This window comes from Canis lupus, chromosome 12, assembly GCF_048164855.1.
Source record: "Canis lupus baileyi chromosome 12, mCanLup2.hap1, whole genome shotgun sequence".
In the NCBI taxonomy this organism is placed as follows: Eukaryota; Metazoa; Chordata; class Mammalia; order Carnivora; family Canidae; genus Canis; species Canis lupus.
In genome coordinates this window covers 11,701,822-11,719,020 of record NC_132849.1, presented here as the reverse complement: position 1 = coordinate 11,719,020, position 17,199 = coordinate 11,701,822, and the positions used below count along the sequence as shown (strand labels likewise).

General features: G+C 42.9%; 1 protein-coding gene across 1 annotated transcript in view; it reads right to left on the bottom strand.

Moving 5' to 3' along the window:
• Nucleotides 1–17,199, bottom strand: part of CASQ2 (calsequestrin 2) — a 65,220-nt gene that overhangs the window by 22,500 nt on the left and 25,521 nt on the right. Inside the window, exons 2-6 of the mRNA XM_072769655.1 lie at nucleotides 16,254–16,338; nucleotides 13,553–13,653; nucleotides 11,839–11,950; nucleotides 6,256–6,329; nucleotides 326–456 (exon numbers count right to left, since the gene is read on the bottom strand). Of these exons, the coding sequence (XP_072625756.1) occupies nucleotides 326–456; nucleotides 6,256–6,329; nucleotides 11,839–11,950; nucleotides 13,553–13,653; nucleotides 16,254–16,338 (503 nt within the window). The remainder of the gene's footprint in view (nucleotides 1–325; nucleotides 457–6,255; nucleotides 6,330–11,838; nucleotides 11,951–13,552; nucleotides 13,654–16,253; nucleotides 16,339–17,199) is intronic.

The window sequence follows — 17,199 nt, the reverse complement described above, 5'->3', positions numbered from 1 at the left end:
AAGAGGCTGTCACTAAATCTCTCTTGTTATTATTGCAGAATTTGACTTGTAACTTACTTCGACTTGGAGGGGATCTGCTGATTGTGGGGAGGTGGTCTAACCCTGTTGGCAGACAGAACCCCATATTCAGAAAAGGTAGCAATATCTCTGCCCAACTGATCAATGACCAACAAAGCCATACTACTGATTTCAGTTCTGCTGGGGTAGTAGCTCCAACTTGTTGCTCCTGAGAGGCTTAAAAATGTTAGGACTGAGAAGTTCTTCTTCATCTTCCAGACACCATACCCCACCACCACCACCCTCCCCTGCATGCCATCTGGGGCACCTTTGGTGTTCCTTCACAAACTCCACAAGCTCCTCTTCTGTGTAAGGTTTGTCAGGGATGGCAATGGGCTCATCCATAAATGGCTCATAGAAGTCAACCTCATTCATCTTCAAGGACAATTTCTTTGCAACCTGTAACAATGAGAAATACGACAAGAGTTTCCTTGAATGCTAGTCTAGAATAGCAGTGGGTTGCCCATCTATAAGGAGTGTGTGTGTTTTCTGGCAAAGGTATGAGCATATACATGCAGTTTTAACATAAATGTTGAAGTGGTAGAAACTCATTGCTGAAACCCTCACTGGACCAATCAAAGAAGGACAGACAGAAAGGAAAGACCCTATCTGGCAAATGGGGTCTAAGCAGAAACAGGGAGCAGTGGGAATGAAAAGTGTGAAATCTACTTGTACAATCATCATCAATCCACTGTATTTGCCAGGGCTGGAGGAAGAAGCAAATGTCAACAGAGCAAGCTCAGTGTTCTGGGATGTGTGGATTTAGCTGAACCAATTTTAACACAGGCAATTGACAGAAACCATTTAAAGCTGACAAGTACTCAAAATCAGAGGTCAACCCATTAATCTGTCCTCGATCAGCTCCTAACCCCTACTTGTGATTTAGGCTGAAGCACTGGCTCTGGGGTTATATCTCAGTACTGGGGCTTGTCTGATGGTTTCTCAGACTTTAGGAACTGCCCGCTTTGTTACCAGCCAGAAGGTGACCAACCACCCTGGTTTGTCCAGAGGGAAGCAGTGTCCCAGGATTCAAGTCCTTAGTGCTACAACTGGGAGAGTACCCAGCCAGCCAGGATGAGTTACTACTCACCCTACACCAGATACAAAGCTCAGGGAGAGCCAGCCTGTAGTCTGGAAGACATCTGCTCTCTTGATTAAAGTGGCCACATAGTCTGCTGTTGGGGCAGAATGGTTGCTGTGTTTGCCTGCAGAACTGCTGAGCTCAAATCTCTTTTCGTGAAATGATTTGAGAGGCCTGGAATGTGCAATGCTTTGTAGAAAACCAAATGCCATTCTCATTCTTTTCTAGTTTGAGCTGTAGTCCAAGAAAGCACAGGGATGAACAGTGGTTCCCTTGAAACTGAAGAATTGCCTAAGAGCTGACGCCCTGTGGTGGTAACCAACGGTGCAGAGGCCCAGGGCGGCTGTGACTAATTGGGGACGGGGAGGAACTGGGTATTACATAAGCCGTTATACAAGGAAGGCCATTCTGAGCAAACACTGGTGTCCCTATGGCTTTTGTCATCAATTGCTATTAATTCCAGGTCACTATATTCCAAAAGACATTTCTTACAGTATGTCAGGGAAAGAAACTCCAGAAGCCTCTTCAGAGCTAAAGGAAACAGGCCATGTTAAGACCTATAGTCCATCAAAAGAGATTTATGGTCATGTTGATTTGGTTTTAAGGGAAGTGTGGGTTTTTTCTTACTTTCCTCCCTCTTCTAGGGATGGGGGTGGTGTGGATGATTCGGTGGGGAGTGTGGGAAGGAACTAGGAACTACACAACCAGTGTCTGGGTTTCCACGCTGTTCTTCACAAGACTGGGGCCCTCATAGTGGCTTTATTTTTTTTTTTTCATTTTTTTTCATAGTGGCTTTATTTTTTATTTATTTATTTATTTTTCATAGTGGCTTTAAATGCCACTGGATTCTGGGTTTCTGACTTTACGTACTACATACTTTAGGAACCAGCAAACAGTGCTTAAATGAAATGGGGAGTGACCAGATGAAGGAAAACAGTAATAGTAGCAAGAACACAGGGTGTTCACTCTGTGTCAGGCGCTAGCACCAAATGCTTTCAGTACTTTATGAATCCTCTCTTGGATTGCTGAGGTAAGAGCCATTATTAATACTTATTTTACACATAACGAACCAGAGACCCAATCAGTGTATGCAACTTATCAAGATCACATGTGGAGGGGATAGAGCCTGAATTCAAATCTAGGCAGTGGAATGTTCTAAACTACCAACTTAATGGGTGCCTGGGGCGGGGGGTGGTGGGGTGCTCAGTCAGTTGAGTGTCTGCCTTTGGCTCAGGTCATGATCCTGGGGTCCCGGGATTGAGTCTCGTGTTGGGCTCCCTGCTCCATGGGGAGCCTACTTCTTCCTCTGTCTTTGCCTCCTTCTTTCTCTCTCTGTCTCTCATGGGTAAATAAATAAAATCTCAAAAAAATGAAATAAAATAAAGTATCAACTGGAATTGTGATTTCTTTTCATTCTCAACTTTCAAAGTGTGTGTGTATGTGTGTGTAGGGGAAGGAGGGTCCTTGAATGCCAGTGTCTGGGTCTGCGATGTTCAGACCACAAATGTAAAGTTGGATTGTGATATTCTAAAGTTTAAGTCCTGGGGACCCTGCAAAAAATTCTCCAGAGGCCTATTCATTCTATTCTCACCACTACCACTGAGTGCCCTTGGCCTGTATCTCAGAGAAGCCCTTTCTTTCATTTTTTTCAGTTGTATCTTGGTCAGTAAGCACATCATCCTTAGCCTTCTGACTCTCTGGATCCATTTGATTCAGAGATGTTGTGAATTGATTTATTAGGATCTGGATGCAAAGATCATTGCTGGTCCCAAATGTACAGGCCAGGTAAAACTCCCCAGGGAGCTCCCTGGAAATGCATGTTCCTGGGCCTGGTCACAACATAAAAAAAAGATACAAATTTCTAGATGTGGGGCCTAGGAATCCATGATTTTAAAAGCTCTTTGGGGGATACCAATATGGACAATGATTGGAAACTACTAACTCCCAAATCTACATCAGCAGCCCTGACATCTCAGCGCCTTAATGGCTCTCTAACTCATATATAGAATATAACATTTTTATTGGTTTGTTCCTCAGTAGCTTCTTCTCCTTAATTCTCTAATGTTTTCAGGAGCTTCACAATCTTTGCTGTCTTGCAATCTTGTTATTTTTGAGTCTTCTCTTTGCTTTCTCTCCGTTACCTCAACAGTGACCAAATCCTCTTGTTATCTCCACTGTCTGCCAGTTGGCTTTTCATCTTTGGGACCGTGTTAGTGCCTTCTTGGCCCTGGCCTCTCCTGACTTCACATCTCTACAAAGCACTTCCCCTCCCCCTTGTCCCTCTGGGCTTCCCTAAGAAAAGGGAACCTTTTCCCCAACAAAAGGTTCTTCCTGCATCCTCTTCTGCACCAGCGCCCCCTGCTGGACACCACTAAGGCTTTCTTGGGCTTTGTCTCCCTCCCTCCCTTCCTCCCCACAACTGACCTGTGCAACTTTCAAGTCCCAAATGTCTCTGGGTCCTCTGACCGTGACTGCTCTTCTTTCCGTGTTCCATGTAGAAGTAGAGAGTGTGCCTCTCTCCCGTTAAGTTATAAAATCCCACAAGGCTACATGAATGGGGGCACTTATGACTCAATGTCTTACAGAGTCTTGAGTGAAGAGGCTTCTGAGTTTTTAATTATAGCCTGACCTCACCTTCTTCATGGGCCACAGACATGAAGCCATATGGCTGGGCTGGGAGGCACGTCTGAAAACAGTTGCTACTCTGAACTCAGCATTGGGCCACCCTTCTAAGAATTGAGGCTTTGTTGCTTGGCCAAGCCTGCCTGCCTGGTTCTGTTCTCTCAGAGGAGTTCTTATCCCCAGGAACCACCTCAGTCACTGCTGGCCTATCATAACTGAACATCAGTGATGTTTTCAGTTTAGGCTGCCCTGTACCTCCCCTTCTCTACTAAAATTGTCTTCCAAACTCCACTCTTCTGGGCTGATATGGCTGCTTTCTATGCACAACAGGACTAGCTAACATTTACTGAATGCTTACCACGTGCCAGATGCCAGCTAAGCGCTTCACATGTATTGTTTCTTTCTCTGGGGTACAGTGGTATAGAGCACTGACTGACCTGTGATTATATCAAGCTTCACTACTCAACTCACCATGTGACCATGGGCAAATCATCTAATCTCTCGGTGCCTTGGTTTCATTCTCTGTAGATTGAGAAGACTAATCTGTTCTTTCCAGGCACATTGAGATGATTGAAAGAGCTATGTAAAGCTCTCAGCACAAAGCCTAGCATGTAAAAAGTACTTAACAAGTGATCGTTCTTATTGCTTTTGGTATTTTTGCTCCAGATCTCTCTTGACTCAGGGGACGCATGGATGGCTCAGTGGTTGAGCGTCTTCCTTTGGCTCAGGGTATGATCCCAGGGTTCTGGGATCAAGTCCCACACTGGGTTCCCCACAGGGAGCCTGCTTCTCCCTCTGCCTTTATCTCTGCCTCTCTCTGTGTGTCTCTCATGAATAAATAAAAATAAAATCTTTTAAAAAATTTAAAAAGATCTCCCTTGACTCTAAGCCAGCCTTAATTCAGGTAATTTTTCTTCAAGTTTAGATTACTTGATTACATTACTCAGATTCTAGACTTTCTTCTGTATTATTTTCAACACAGAATTTTTAGGCCAGGACCATATCCATAGAAGTGGTTCAATTTACATATTACCAAGATTGAATATAATCTCTTTTTGTAATACCCCTTCCCTGCTCCAGCACCTACAGGCTTCCTTTTGTTTTTCACAGAAAGCTTGAACTCCCCGTACTATAAAGGCCATGAGCCCCGCTCTCCAACTGCCGTACTCATCAGTAGGTCACCTTCTAAGGAACTTATACTTGAATGTGATTGGGATTTAGTCTGTCCTAGATTTATTTGTTCTAGTAAATATGGTGATTGAAGGTTTTTAGTTGGGGTGTGAGTGTGTATGTGTGTGTGCATGATAGTCATATGTGTGTAAGTGTGGATGTGTGAATGTGTGTACTGAATGTTATACAAGTGTGGGTGTGGGTTTGAGTGTGAGTGTATGTGAGCAGGTAAATGTTATGTTCATGGGTGTTGTATGTGTCCTGTTTGTTGTGTGCTTATGAGTGTTGTGTTTGTGTGTTGTGTGTTATGTATGTGTGCTCTGTTTGTTGTGTGTATTATATGTGTGTTGGTTGTTTTACATGTGTGTGAAGTATGCAGTTTTTTCATGTTATGTATGTCTCCTATATGAGTGTGGGTGTCTGTCAATGTGCCCTGAATCTCAAGGGCAGATACAGAGTCTTCTACTTAAGTGTGTGGTACGAAGGAAGGGGCATGGTTGTTGTGGGGCATAGACTGAGATCTCAGCACTACCATTAACTCACTGGAGACCTTGGATATTACTTAATCTTTCTAAATCTGTTTTGTCATATGGGACATGGGGCTTCTTGCCTCTCAAAGTCGTTGAAAGGATTAGAGGTCATATCTACACAATATATCAAGTTGTACCCAACACACAGAAAGCACTCAATAAATAGCGCCATTTTTGTCAGAACTCGAATTAGAGTGGAGTACTCTACCTAGAGTAGACTCCAAATAAATTACGCACTGATTAAAGGTCCCTCCTATATCATGATCTTTGGCTTACAATAGCACGTGCCACATCCAGAAAGAAAGAAAAATTGAACTGTAGAAGAGTACATTAATGACATTTCTTGAAGATATAGGCAACTATGGAAGCACTTCAGGCTTCAGATGACCAGTGGTCCTCCTCATTCCATCCCCCATCCTAACCCAGTAGAAGGGGAGGTATGGAACCCTGGGGAGGGAGAGAATAGCTCTAAAGACAAGGAAGCAGTAACCAGTGTCCTGGCACACTCTGCTCATGCACTGCCCATTCTTAGTGTTCAAGGCAGTTAAGAGTGGTTCACCACTTTTCATTGTCTGTTTTCAGAAATACCCTTAGTTCATCTGAACTAATAATCATCTTTGCAGTCATCTCCCAATCAAAAGTGACTTACTGCAGTATTTCCAACACTTCTGGAGAAAGTGTTAGTGGATGGAGGATGGCAAACGTTTCTAAAATTTAAAAAAGGTACTAGAAAGTTCAAATTTTAATTCTTTGTGCCTACAAAAGTATTCAAATTGGGATTTCATGGGTACTTACCCCTTTGTCAAAGGTAGCAAAAAATTTGATGTAAGGTTGGAAGTGTTCAGCTGCCTCCTCAAAAGCCTTATAATCTGGGAGGGAAAAAAAGATAAAAAAAGAGAGAGAGACCTTTTCAAGATGTGCACTGAAGACATTTCTCTTTTTAAATAATGTAGAGAGAGTGGGGAGCCAATTAATCCTGACTGGGTAATTATCTAGTAGATATTATTTAGATAGAAAATTACTTAGTACTATTTAAACCCTTACAATTTCCCCCAAGGAGTTTAAATTAGCTGGTATTCAATTGAGCTAAAGAAGAACCCTTTACCACATTTTCATGAGTTTTTAGAAATTGATAAACAGGATGGAGAAAGTGAGGGAACTGAGAGAGAGAGAAAAAAATAGAATATTTGATTCTACACCCAAGGAAAAAGTTCTTCCATTCAGACTCACTATTAGTTGTAAGTGTGCCTCTAGAGTGACCCTCTAGAGAGAGCACAGCTTATTATAAATGACCACTAAATTGAGAAGAAAATCTACCTTAACAGGTAAAGTAACCTCAATAAAAAATGACATCATGAAAGTACTTGAACTTCTTAGCAGGAGTCCCTCTTTTGGTAAATCCTCATTTTTCTTTCCCTCTTTTTCAGTTTTCATTAACTTTATTCCGATCCCTTGAGAGGATGATTTAGAATCAATCAAGCTTATGCTTGATTCTGTTCCAAAACTTGAATCCAAACTGGTCAAGATAGACATGAGACACACGAGCATGGCCATGCTGTGCCTTACTACATCTTATCAGCTACCTGGGAAAGACACTGGTATTTTAGCCTTAAAGTGAGGGTGATGGGAATGTGAATGGTGATGGTGGTGGTGGTGGTGATATTGCATAACATTTATCATCCTGAAAGTTGGTGATCCTATGATTCATTCTTAAGAAGATTAACCTTTTCCCATTTTGTGGTATTCTCTCTCTTGATCATTAGAGGCATAAGCTTATGCTAGAGTTCCAGGAGCATGCAGAATTTTCTAATATTCAATCAAAAACATTCAAGACTAATACTGGCTCAGGGAACACCAAGATGAGTAAGACAAAGACACTGATCTTAAAGGCACACAGTTCAGAGAGGGTATGGATCTTTAAAGAACCACAGTGCAATGTGATAGTTGCTAGAATAGAGGTAAGTGCAAAAAAACACAGATGAGGAGGGTTGAAAATTTATAAGAATGTCTGTATATACAGATACACATTCACACAAACTCATCCCCATAAAAGTAACTGGGTAGTCAGAAAATATATCCTATAGCCTGATGGTTGGGGTAGAGAACTGAGTGGATGGGGAAGAAGGTGGGTGAGAAGTTTGGAAAATGAATAGAGAGAAGGTGGGAGAGAATGGAAGGGTTAAAGCCATACCTAAGTCATTTATGCCTATCCAGAGCTGCAGTGGGCTCCAATAGAATCCCCTGTATCCTCCCTCCCTGACCCCTTTGTTCCTGATGAATCTCTCCCTACCTCCTTGAACGTCCTCCCCTGGAAAGGATGACCTACACCTGTGTCCAGAGAATTCCCTTATTCACTTGGGGAACCAGTGTATAGCCCTTTTAAGATGAAAAAGGGTAGAGCAAGGTAACTCCCTAGGGTGGCACTTCAAACTGTGGTTGAGCCTTGAGCCTTGCCCAAACAGTGGTTGTCTTCTAGGGTACATGGTCTAATCTCCTGCTGCCTGATCTCATGTGATCCCAGGTTTTTCCTGCCCTCACGTCCTGCTCTGATGGTGACCAGCTCCTTCCTGGCTCTTCTAGTCTGACCCTCAGTTTCCCCTCCTGGAATAGGCTCCTGAAGACCCAGCCTTCAACCTCTAGCTTATTGCAGACTTACCTTAGCATTTCCTCATCTTTCTTCCCATCTCTCAGGGTTTTCCATACTGGATATTTCCCATCCCTAGCTCCAGATTTTCCCCAGTTTGGCATTCTTCACCATCAGCTGAGTTCCCTCAGAAATTTCCTGCCACCCTCTCTCAACACTCACATCCAAAGCTACATGCTCAAGCCAGATGTGAACCTTCATGCCCAACTTTCTTGGAAGATGTAGCCACCCAGTTCTTCCAAGCCCTTTTTAATTTTATCCCAAATCTCTTAGGAGCCTTTTCTTCCAAGACCATTCCAGTCTACCCATGCATTAAAGCCCTCCAGTTCTCCACTGTGTCTCCATTATTCTTGCTCTAGAGGATAGGTTGGGATCATTTTCCAAAGCCAGTGCCTCTGTGCCATTAAACTTCCTGGACCAAACACCCTCACACTACAGCAGAAATACCGGATTCTTCACTGCTTCCCTAGGCACCTTACCAACTCCCTACCCATGGACCCCATGCTCTTTTGGAGGGCAAGAAGAAACAGAGAGACATGGATGCCTGAGAGAACATCATGATGCTTTTCAGTCCATGTGTGACAGCCAGGAGTATGTCACAACAGACATATATTTTTTGTGGTGATAAAATTTTCTAGGGATGCATGGATGGCTCCACGTTTGAGCATCTGCCTTGGGCTCAGGACGTGATCCCGGGGTCCTGGGATTGAGTCCCACATTGGGCTCCCTGTGGGGAGCTTCTACTTCTACTTCTGCCTATGTCTCTGCCTCTCTCTGTGTGTCTCTCATGAATAAATAAATAAAATCATAAACAAAACCCTTTCTACATGTTTTCTACAACCATTCAAAACTCGATAGTAGTTAATATTATATATGAAAGTAATTGTTCCTTCTATAAACTTCTTGTATCCTATAACAATTATTTTCTATCTAAGATGTTGGCAAGCATGGCAGCTAGAGAGATCCTTGGAGAGGCAGCTCCCCTGACTTCCTGACTGGGTCTTTTTGTTGGTGTGATTGTGACTATATAGTCCAAGCTAGTTTGTCATCAGCGATGTTTTTTCAGTTTGTGACACACTGTAAAATAGTCAGGGCTTTCTGTTTTGTTTTGATTTAATATACTCTAATGTTTGTATTGTCTACTAATATCAATGGAATGAATGTATGATTGCTATTTTTATCATCATCATCATCATCATCATCATCAGTATTACTAACATGATCTGGTAGTAGACCTTCCTAAAGACAAAGTCTGTCATCAATTTAAAGATAATAATTCAGCATTAAAAAAGAGATTGACATGGCTCACTGGTGATTTTATTACTTAACTCTTCAGAAGAACATGGTAAGACCAGTAGAGCTCTATCTGTGTATTCCTAAGGAAATGCCTTGATATTATTTTGAAATATATAATATGGGAAATTTTTATTGCATTTGAAAACTATTCAGATTATCAAAGAATATTACAGTTTTCAGTGAAAAGGAGAGTAATAGCCATGAGGGCTTAAAGAATGCTCACACATTTGAAGGACAATTTAGAGATTAGATTTCCTAAATTCTGTTCAGTGGGAAGAAAAGACCGCTTCTCAATCAAAGAAAAAGCAATGACTGTTGCCCTGTCATTTGCTAGCATCCACATGCACAAGCAAAGTCTCTTGTTGACTGTGATGGTCAAGAAAAGATCATTTAAACCCTTCACCAGGAGTTGTATGTCATTATTTCAAAAGCTATAGCTTTAGAAGCAAGTACAACATTTTTCCCAAAAACTCTAAAAACATTTTATTTGGAAGATTTATACAATGCAATATTGATAACTTTTCTATTATCTTGTTTTATTGTTGTTGTTGTTGTTGTTGTTAGTAGTGGTAGTATATAAAGCAAAAGAATGTTTTGTTTTGTTTTTCCACTAAGTCCAAATCCCTTTTAGTTTACCCCATGGGCTATTCAAGCATCACCACATTTTGTGTGTGCCATGCCTTAAAAAAGTACATAAAGTCTTTTTTTTAATTTTTATTTATTTATGATAGTCACAGAGAGAGAGAGAGAGGCAGAGACACAGGCAGAGGGAGAAGCAGGCTCCATGCACCGGGAGCCCGATGTGGGACTCGATCCCGGGTCTCCAGGATCGCACCCTGGGCCAAAGGCAGGCACCAAACCGCTGCGCTACCCAGGGATCCCAGTACATAAAGTCTTGAAAGTACAAAACAGTGTTTAAGTGTGTGAGCTATAAAGTCAGATTGCTAGGATTTAAATCTTGGCTCTAGGATTTATTCACTAGCCGTATGATAGTTAATTTAACTTTTTTGTTCTTTTCATTTCCTCCTCATCAAAATGCTGATAATATGGTAACTACTTTACAGGCTAGTAGTGAGAAAGAAGGCAAGGTATCTATATGGAGCTCCCGGCATAGGCCCTGGCACATGACATGTGTTTGATTAAGCGAAGCTGGTTTTGTCATTGGCTTAGTAGGGAGGATAAGAACCAGAAGATGTGCTCTTACCCCAATCTTGGCCTTGCCTTGCTTGTTACCTGCTATCCTGAACTTAATGGAGGGGAAAGAGACAGAGGATGAAACAAATTGAGGGGTGGGACAGAAAAAACAATAAAGAGAAATAGGAGGAAATTAAGGAGAAAGAAAAAGAGGGCAGGTGGAGCACGCCAGAGTAGTCAGCATCTATAAAAAACATAAAAATTGAAGTCACCCAAAGGAGGGCTGGGCAAACTTCTCTGGCTAGCCATCTGCCCCCAGCACACTTTTAAGGGGGGTAAGTAGAGGCTTTTATATAGCAAACAAGAAGACAGCTAAGTCTGGTCATGGGAGAAAGAAAACAGGCAGCTTGCTGGTGAGAAGACAAAGGGTGCCAGTTGGCAGATAGGGAAAGTAACAATTTCACAAATAAATTTCAAAATATTTTACAAATATTCTGGAGTTTCCAGAAACATCACGAGCAGCCCTCCTTTGCACGTCCCGCATGTACTAATGCTACTTTTACTCTCCTTCTCTCTAAAGCTGAACCTCCAGAAAAAAGCTTACCTCATCAAACCATGCTGCCAAAGTTGTTTAAAAAAACATACTCAAGGAATTAGCCTGCTTGGTCCCTCCTCTTCCTGACTCCCACACTCCACTCTCTCGCCTTCATATGGGTTGTGGTGATGCTATGATGCATTTCTGTGCCCACCCAAAACCTAGCCACAAAGTGTTCAAAGGGATTATACCCAAGGGCGAGGCTGTGCTATTGCAGGCAGCCTTGGTGGTCAGCTGTGGGGTTGGCCAGTAACTGTCCACATTGTGCTATGGCTGCTGAGCCCTGCCTACCCAAATTTTCCTCTTATCCTGTCCAAGTGGCTGAGATGCTCTCCAATTGGTGGCCACAGGAGCTGCCAACATCAGAGAGAGAGCCCACTATTTGCCTATTTTAGAAGAGAGTCCCATTGGTAGGTGGGCAGGTGGAAAAAGGGGAGGAAGACTTTTCTCTCTTCTGTAAAACATTTACCACTCCCCTGCCTCCCAAGACCAGAGAACATGGCCCAACCTTCATGGTCTTCCAGTATCCTTGCCTGCTTTGCATAATTTTTATAGATGTGTCCATTGTGTGGGTACAAGGAAGATTCTTCCTCTATTCCACCCAGCACAGGATATATTGATGGTCCATCCTCTTTACAAGCAACATTCTAACATATCTGGTTGGGAGTCTATCCTTTGGACTCACAGGTGGGGCTCACAGACAACTTACACTCTGACTCCTCACTCTTGAAAAAGCCAATGAGTTTGATCTGGTCCTCAATGCGTTCAAAGGCTTGGACTTCGAGTTTGCTGTTGATGATCTCCACAGGATCTTCAATTAGCTGGAATGCCACACACACACACACACGAAATATGTCCCAGTAAGAGAACCATTCCTTCCTCAGTGAGAAACCAGGCGCACATGTAGGACACTTTGGCAGGAAGCTGTGGACCCCATCTTCCCCCAGTATGCCCAGCAGCAGAGCATTCTGAGGAACTGGCTTAACTCAAGGGGTAGGCCGAGACTAGGCAAGTTGTACTTCTCTTGTCCATTATTGATTTAGGAATAGCATGTGACCCAATTCTGGCCAATGACTCTGTAGGGCAGATTTGCCTGAAAGCTTTAGGAAAGTTCTCCTTTCCTTTTAAGAGAACAGTGGAAGCCAGATCCTCTCCCCCACTTCACACCCCCCCAAACATTGGATATGAATGAGGAGATGTGACATGTCAACTCTAGTCACTGGTTATCTTATAGCCAACTTGAGAAGAGTCAGCGTGAGGAAAAACCACACATAAAGCATTACCTATGATTCATCAATAAGTCTAAAATCTGTACTCACTCTGCTCTTCTATTTGTGCTTTTTGGTTCAGGTGGTTGAGCATGATTTCTGTTCTGTGCATCTAAGAGCCCCCACTTAGCTGATAGATATGGGACAGTGCCAGGCTTTCTGTTGCCTCCCTCATTTTTTTGAGGGCTTGCAGGTATGAGTCCAGGAGAGAGCCAAGCAGAATCTATGGGTGTTTTTTTGCAGAAGGTGGCCTTCAACTCACTTCTGACTCACTCTCCCTGGGTTTTTGAGGCTGTGAGGAAAAGGCAACAGACCCTGTGCGCTAGCTGGTAGACAGGGAATCATCAGGAGGGATGTCATTTACTTGTACAAGAATCTGTTCAAAAGCATTCAGCTTCACAGCTATTATTGAAAGTGTGCGTTTATCTATGGATAACATATTTTTATGGTGTTTGTTCCTCTATCTGCCTAAGCAGGTGGATCTAAGACCTCCATGCTGGGAGGGAGTGTGATATTGGGGGGCTCATTAGCCCCGTCTCTTTTTATTCTATTCTGAGGGTAACTCAGCTGATTGTTACTCCATCTCCAGGTGATTATCCACCTCTCTTTCCCACTCTCTTAAACCCCCTTCCGGAAGCGCTGGAACAAAGCCAAGGGTATTTCAGGGCACAGTGGTGTATAATTGCTAAGAGAATTCATGGGTTACTACTACACAGTCCCGATTCGTAACCCTCTGGTCAATAATAAAACAGTTTCTAAGGTAACTTAAGGACTAGCTTCCCAGTAGAAGAAAATACCACTGTGGAGGCTCCTTGGTGGCTCCATGCTTGAGCATCTGCCTTCGGCTCAGGTTGTGATCCCAGGGTCCTGGGATTTAGTCCCTCATCGGGCCTCCCTGTGAGGATCCTGCTTCTCCTTCTGCCTATGTATCTGCCTCTCTTTCTGTGTCTCTCATGAATAAATAAATAAAATCTTAAAAAAAAAAAGAAAACACCACTGTGAAATAGGCACTCCTTAGTTTTTTGTGAAGCACGAGGAATCGGTCTTAGACTAGGACAGGTTACCTAGCTTCTCTGTTCTTATTTTAGGATGCTACTTCCCCATACATTTGAACCCAAACAGCTCCATGCAGGGCCACTGTGCATAAATGCTTACATCCAGGAGAAATTCCACCAAGACGTCAGCTGCAAACTCGCCATCAAACTCAATCGTGCGATCACCCTTAAGAACATACAGGCTTCCTTCTTCATCAAAACCTGGAAGAAACAAAGAGTCCCTGAGACAAGGTCATTCAGATGCAAGAAGAGCCATCCTGTGGGCTGAGGTCTGGCTCAGGATTCTTGGGTGACAGTGGGGTCAGGACCAGTGGAGCTAGCATTAAACTTAGGATCAGTTCCCTTGAAACCATGCCTGCAACGGGCTTCCGAAGTACACATTTAAATTGAAATAGTCAAGAACCACCAGCTCCACCTGGACTTTATTTAACTTGAAAGAAAAATCTGTTCTCTACTCTACCACTGCTTTAATTTTCCAAAAATACTGCCAACCCTATTCTCCCTATTAAAAGTTTCACTGCCCCCTGCCCACTTGACTTCTTACCCAGGCATTCCAGTCCCTCTGCAACATAACGCCAATCCTGCCCTTCACAGGAAAAGTCACAGATGTTCTCCCGGTTGCCCAAATTTGGTCACTTCTACCCCTGTGCCCCCATCCTGGTCAGTTCCTTCGGGTCTCAGCTTAGGACTTATTTTTCCCCAGAAGGCCACACTCTTGTCACTACTGCTCTTCTCTTGGTTCTATTTACAGTACTCACTGGAACAGAAAGCTCTCCAAAGGCAGCACCACTGTCACCTTGGTACCCCAGGACCTTGTACAGAGGCTGGACACATCAGGTACATCATAAATGTCCGTGGCCAGAACAAACAGCTTACTTTTCAATCATAGCTGAATTCTGCACATCTCCTTTTCCCACTTTGTTGATGATGCCACCAGGGAAGGTTCTACATCTTTTCTACCCTCCATTGCTCCTGGTGTAATGCTGTGTGCTTTAACAAATGTTTGCTGGAAAACAGTGTTTCCCCCCCAGGAATGCTAAATAACTGAGACTAGCATTTAGTCCAACTACATGGCATCCTTAATTCCTTAGACTAATTGTTTTCAAGCTTTCTATTAGCTGGAGGATGCTTTCTCCAAATGAACTCTCTTGCAGAACCTCTAGGGAAAGGGAGGCTGGTCCACTGCCTGCTGTGTCCCATGCATCTCTAAAGAGCTCTGGTCATATCCCGGAGCACCATTTGTAAATCCAAAGGGCCAATGTACCAGGTTTCCTTGATGTCAGCAATGACCGATCATGAAGGTTACCTTCAGAACATCAGCCAGTGTTCTGATGTCGGATTTTGCTCTGAGTGAAATCAGTTAGGAGGCTTTTTCAGCATAGCCCGATGGAGATGAAACTCAGGCAAATGAAAGAGCAGGTGAAGATGAAGGAGCAGGTTCACAAACTATAATTGTCCTGTAAGCTCTAAGAACCAAATAGTCCAAAAGAACCTGCCTCAATTCCTCCAGGCTGAGCTTGGAGAAAAGTTCATGTAGATTTTTCAAGTTCTATCCATTGGGAGAATAACCACTGGTCCACTCTTTTGAAAGTTTGCCCAGCGTGTCCTCTCTAAATCTTTAGATCATGAGAACACTAGTGTTTTCCTCTAACTAAATTTACTGGAAACTCTCCCAAATTCAGCTTCCCATGAAAACAATAGGAAAGAAAACTAGGGAATCAATTGGTTCTAGGAGAAGAGAAACAAGTCATTGAGTTGCTTTTGACTAGGGAAAGAGTTTAACATACCTTGTTTTCCTGCTCAAGGGAAAAAAATATTCCTTAATTTGTCTCCAGGGAAAAAGATACCCCAGACATCCTTAATAATTCATTATCATTTTACAGTCATGAGTTCTTCTTAGTCTAATCTAAATACAGTCTTGTAAAATTTAAATCTTAAAAAAAAAAGCTGGTCTTCTTGAAAATAAAATAGAGAACAATTGTTTGTAATGCCCTAAGATAATGAACTTTCACGTACCTGATGCCACTACCAATCTTTTTTTTTTTTTTTCCCTCTGTGTTTACTACTCCAAATCCAATTAACCTTTCTTCAAAGGTCCTGGTTTATAACCCTTTGCTATTTTTAAATAGCCATTCTTCACTGGTCATGCAGAAAAGGCAAAATGGACAGTACACATGTGTGAGTGTTCAGAAAGCAGAGGACCTACCCATACTCTCTCTCCTTGGGATTAGAGGTGTGAGAATCTGAAAGCTCACTTGCACTTAAACATGATTTATTGACACAAGAGATCACAACATGCACTGTATGGTCACTTAACCATGCCTCATCTAAATCCTCCCTCTCGATCTTAATGATAATGCCCCGCTGGGGTTTAGCTTTACATTTAGAAACCACTGGGACCTCAGAGTCACTACTATTAATGCTATGTTGTGTTGGCTGCTTCAGCCAAGGGGTAAAGAAATAATAGGTGATGGAAGAAAGGATTTTTCTCTCCCCCAGAGAGATCACCACAGCAGTCAGATAAAAAGGTTAGGCTTTTAACCTTCTCTAGGAGCCAAAAAAGAAAGATTTAACTCTTTGGCATCAGTTTCTACAATGATACAAATATATATTAGATCATTCATGTGAAATAATTCACATGATACTGCTTTCACGAAACTCTTCCCCACCCAGGTCTAAGGTGTGCAGAGTCATTTTGTATTCATTTTTAAATAGTCATCATGCATGAAGAAATTAAACTGTACTTTTCTTGCAAGACACATTGATTTTTTCCTTGGTAGACCTCAAAAAGTCCCACTTACCCAGCTTCTTGGCAAGCTTGGCTTCTTTCTTGGCATCCACCATCACAAAGCCTATATCTTTATGCTCCAGGACCTGGGCGACAAGCTGAAGGGAAAGACAAGCTGGAGAGTAAGTAGGCCGAGGACAGAAAGATGGTAGAAAATGTCACAGGATGATATTATGATGTAATGACAAGAGGATTTGCCTCCATGTGTCCTGTTAATCTGACCAATTCTAGTGGCAACAAAGGGATTCCATGCTATTCTCCCAGGAGAAGGATTTAGCAGAATGCTGAGAACCAAAGAGAGAAAAATGTGAGGACCAGACCTAAGACATAGGATTTGGAAGAATATATCCACTGTCCCACACTTTCCTCTGGGTAGATAAATTTAAATTGCAGGATAGAAGAATCAAAAAGGAAGCAAAGAGTATTTGGATGGCTGTGGATACATGACAAGGGGCCCAAAGCCCTTCCCTAGCCACCCACCTGGAGTCACGTGGGGACACAAGAGACCACAACGTGCACTGTGTGGTCACTTAACCATGCACCATCAAATCCTCTGTTTCATCCTTGATACAGCTGAGGGATGCCAGAAAAGCTGAGGAAATTTAAAACAAAGGAGACCCGTGTCCCCAATGCCCAGGCATAGTCCTCGAGCTCCTCCAGCCCCTGGGCTTGTGGAGTGGGAATATCCACTGGGTGTGTCTGCCAAATAGACCCGAGATGGTCTTTGAAGTTTTCCCACAGCCCACTGAGAGAAATAACTAGTGGAGCACTGGAATGGAACCATCAGGCACAAAAGTGAAGAGGATAGAGCAGTGTCCTAGGTGGACAGATGGCTGGATGCTACTCCGGGTAGACACCAGAACAGATGATGACTCCAAACCCGGGACTGGCATCATGCTAACCCTCCTGAAACTCACATCTAAGGAAGCAGGGAGGTCCTGCCCTCTAATGAATGGGGG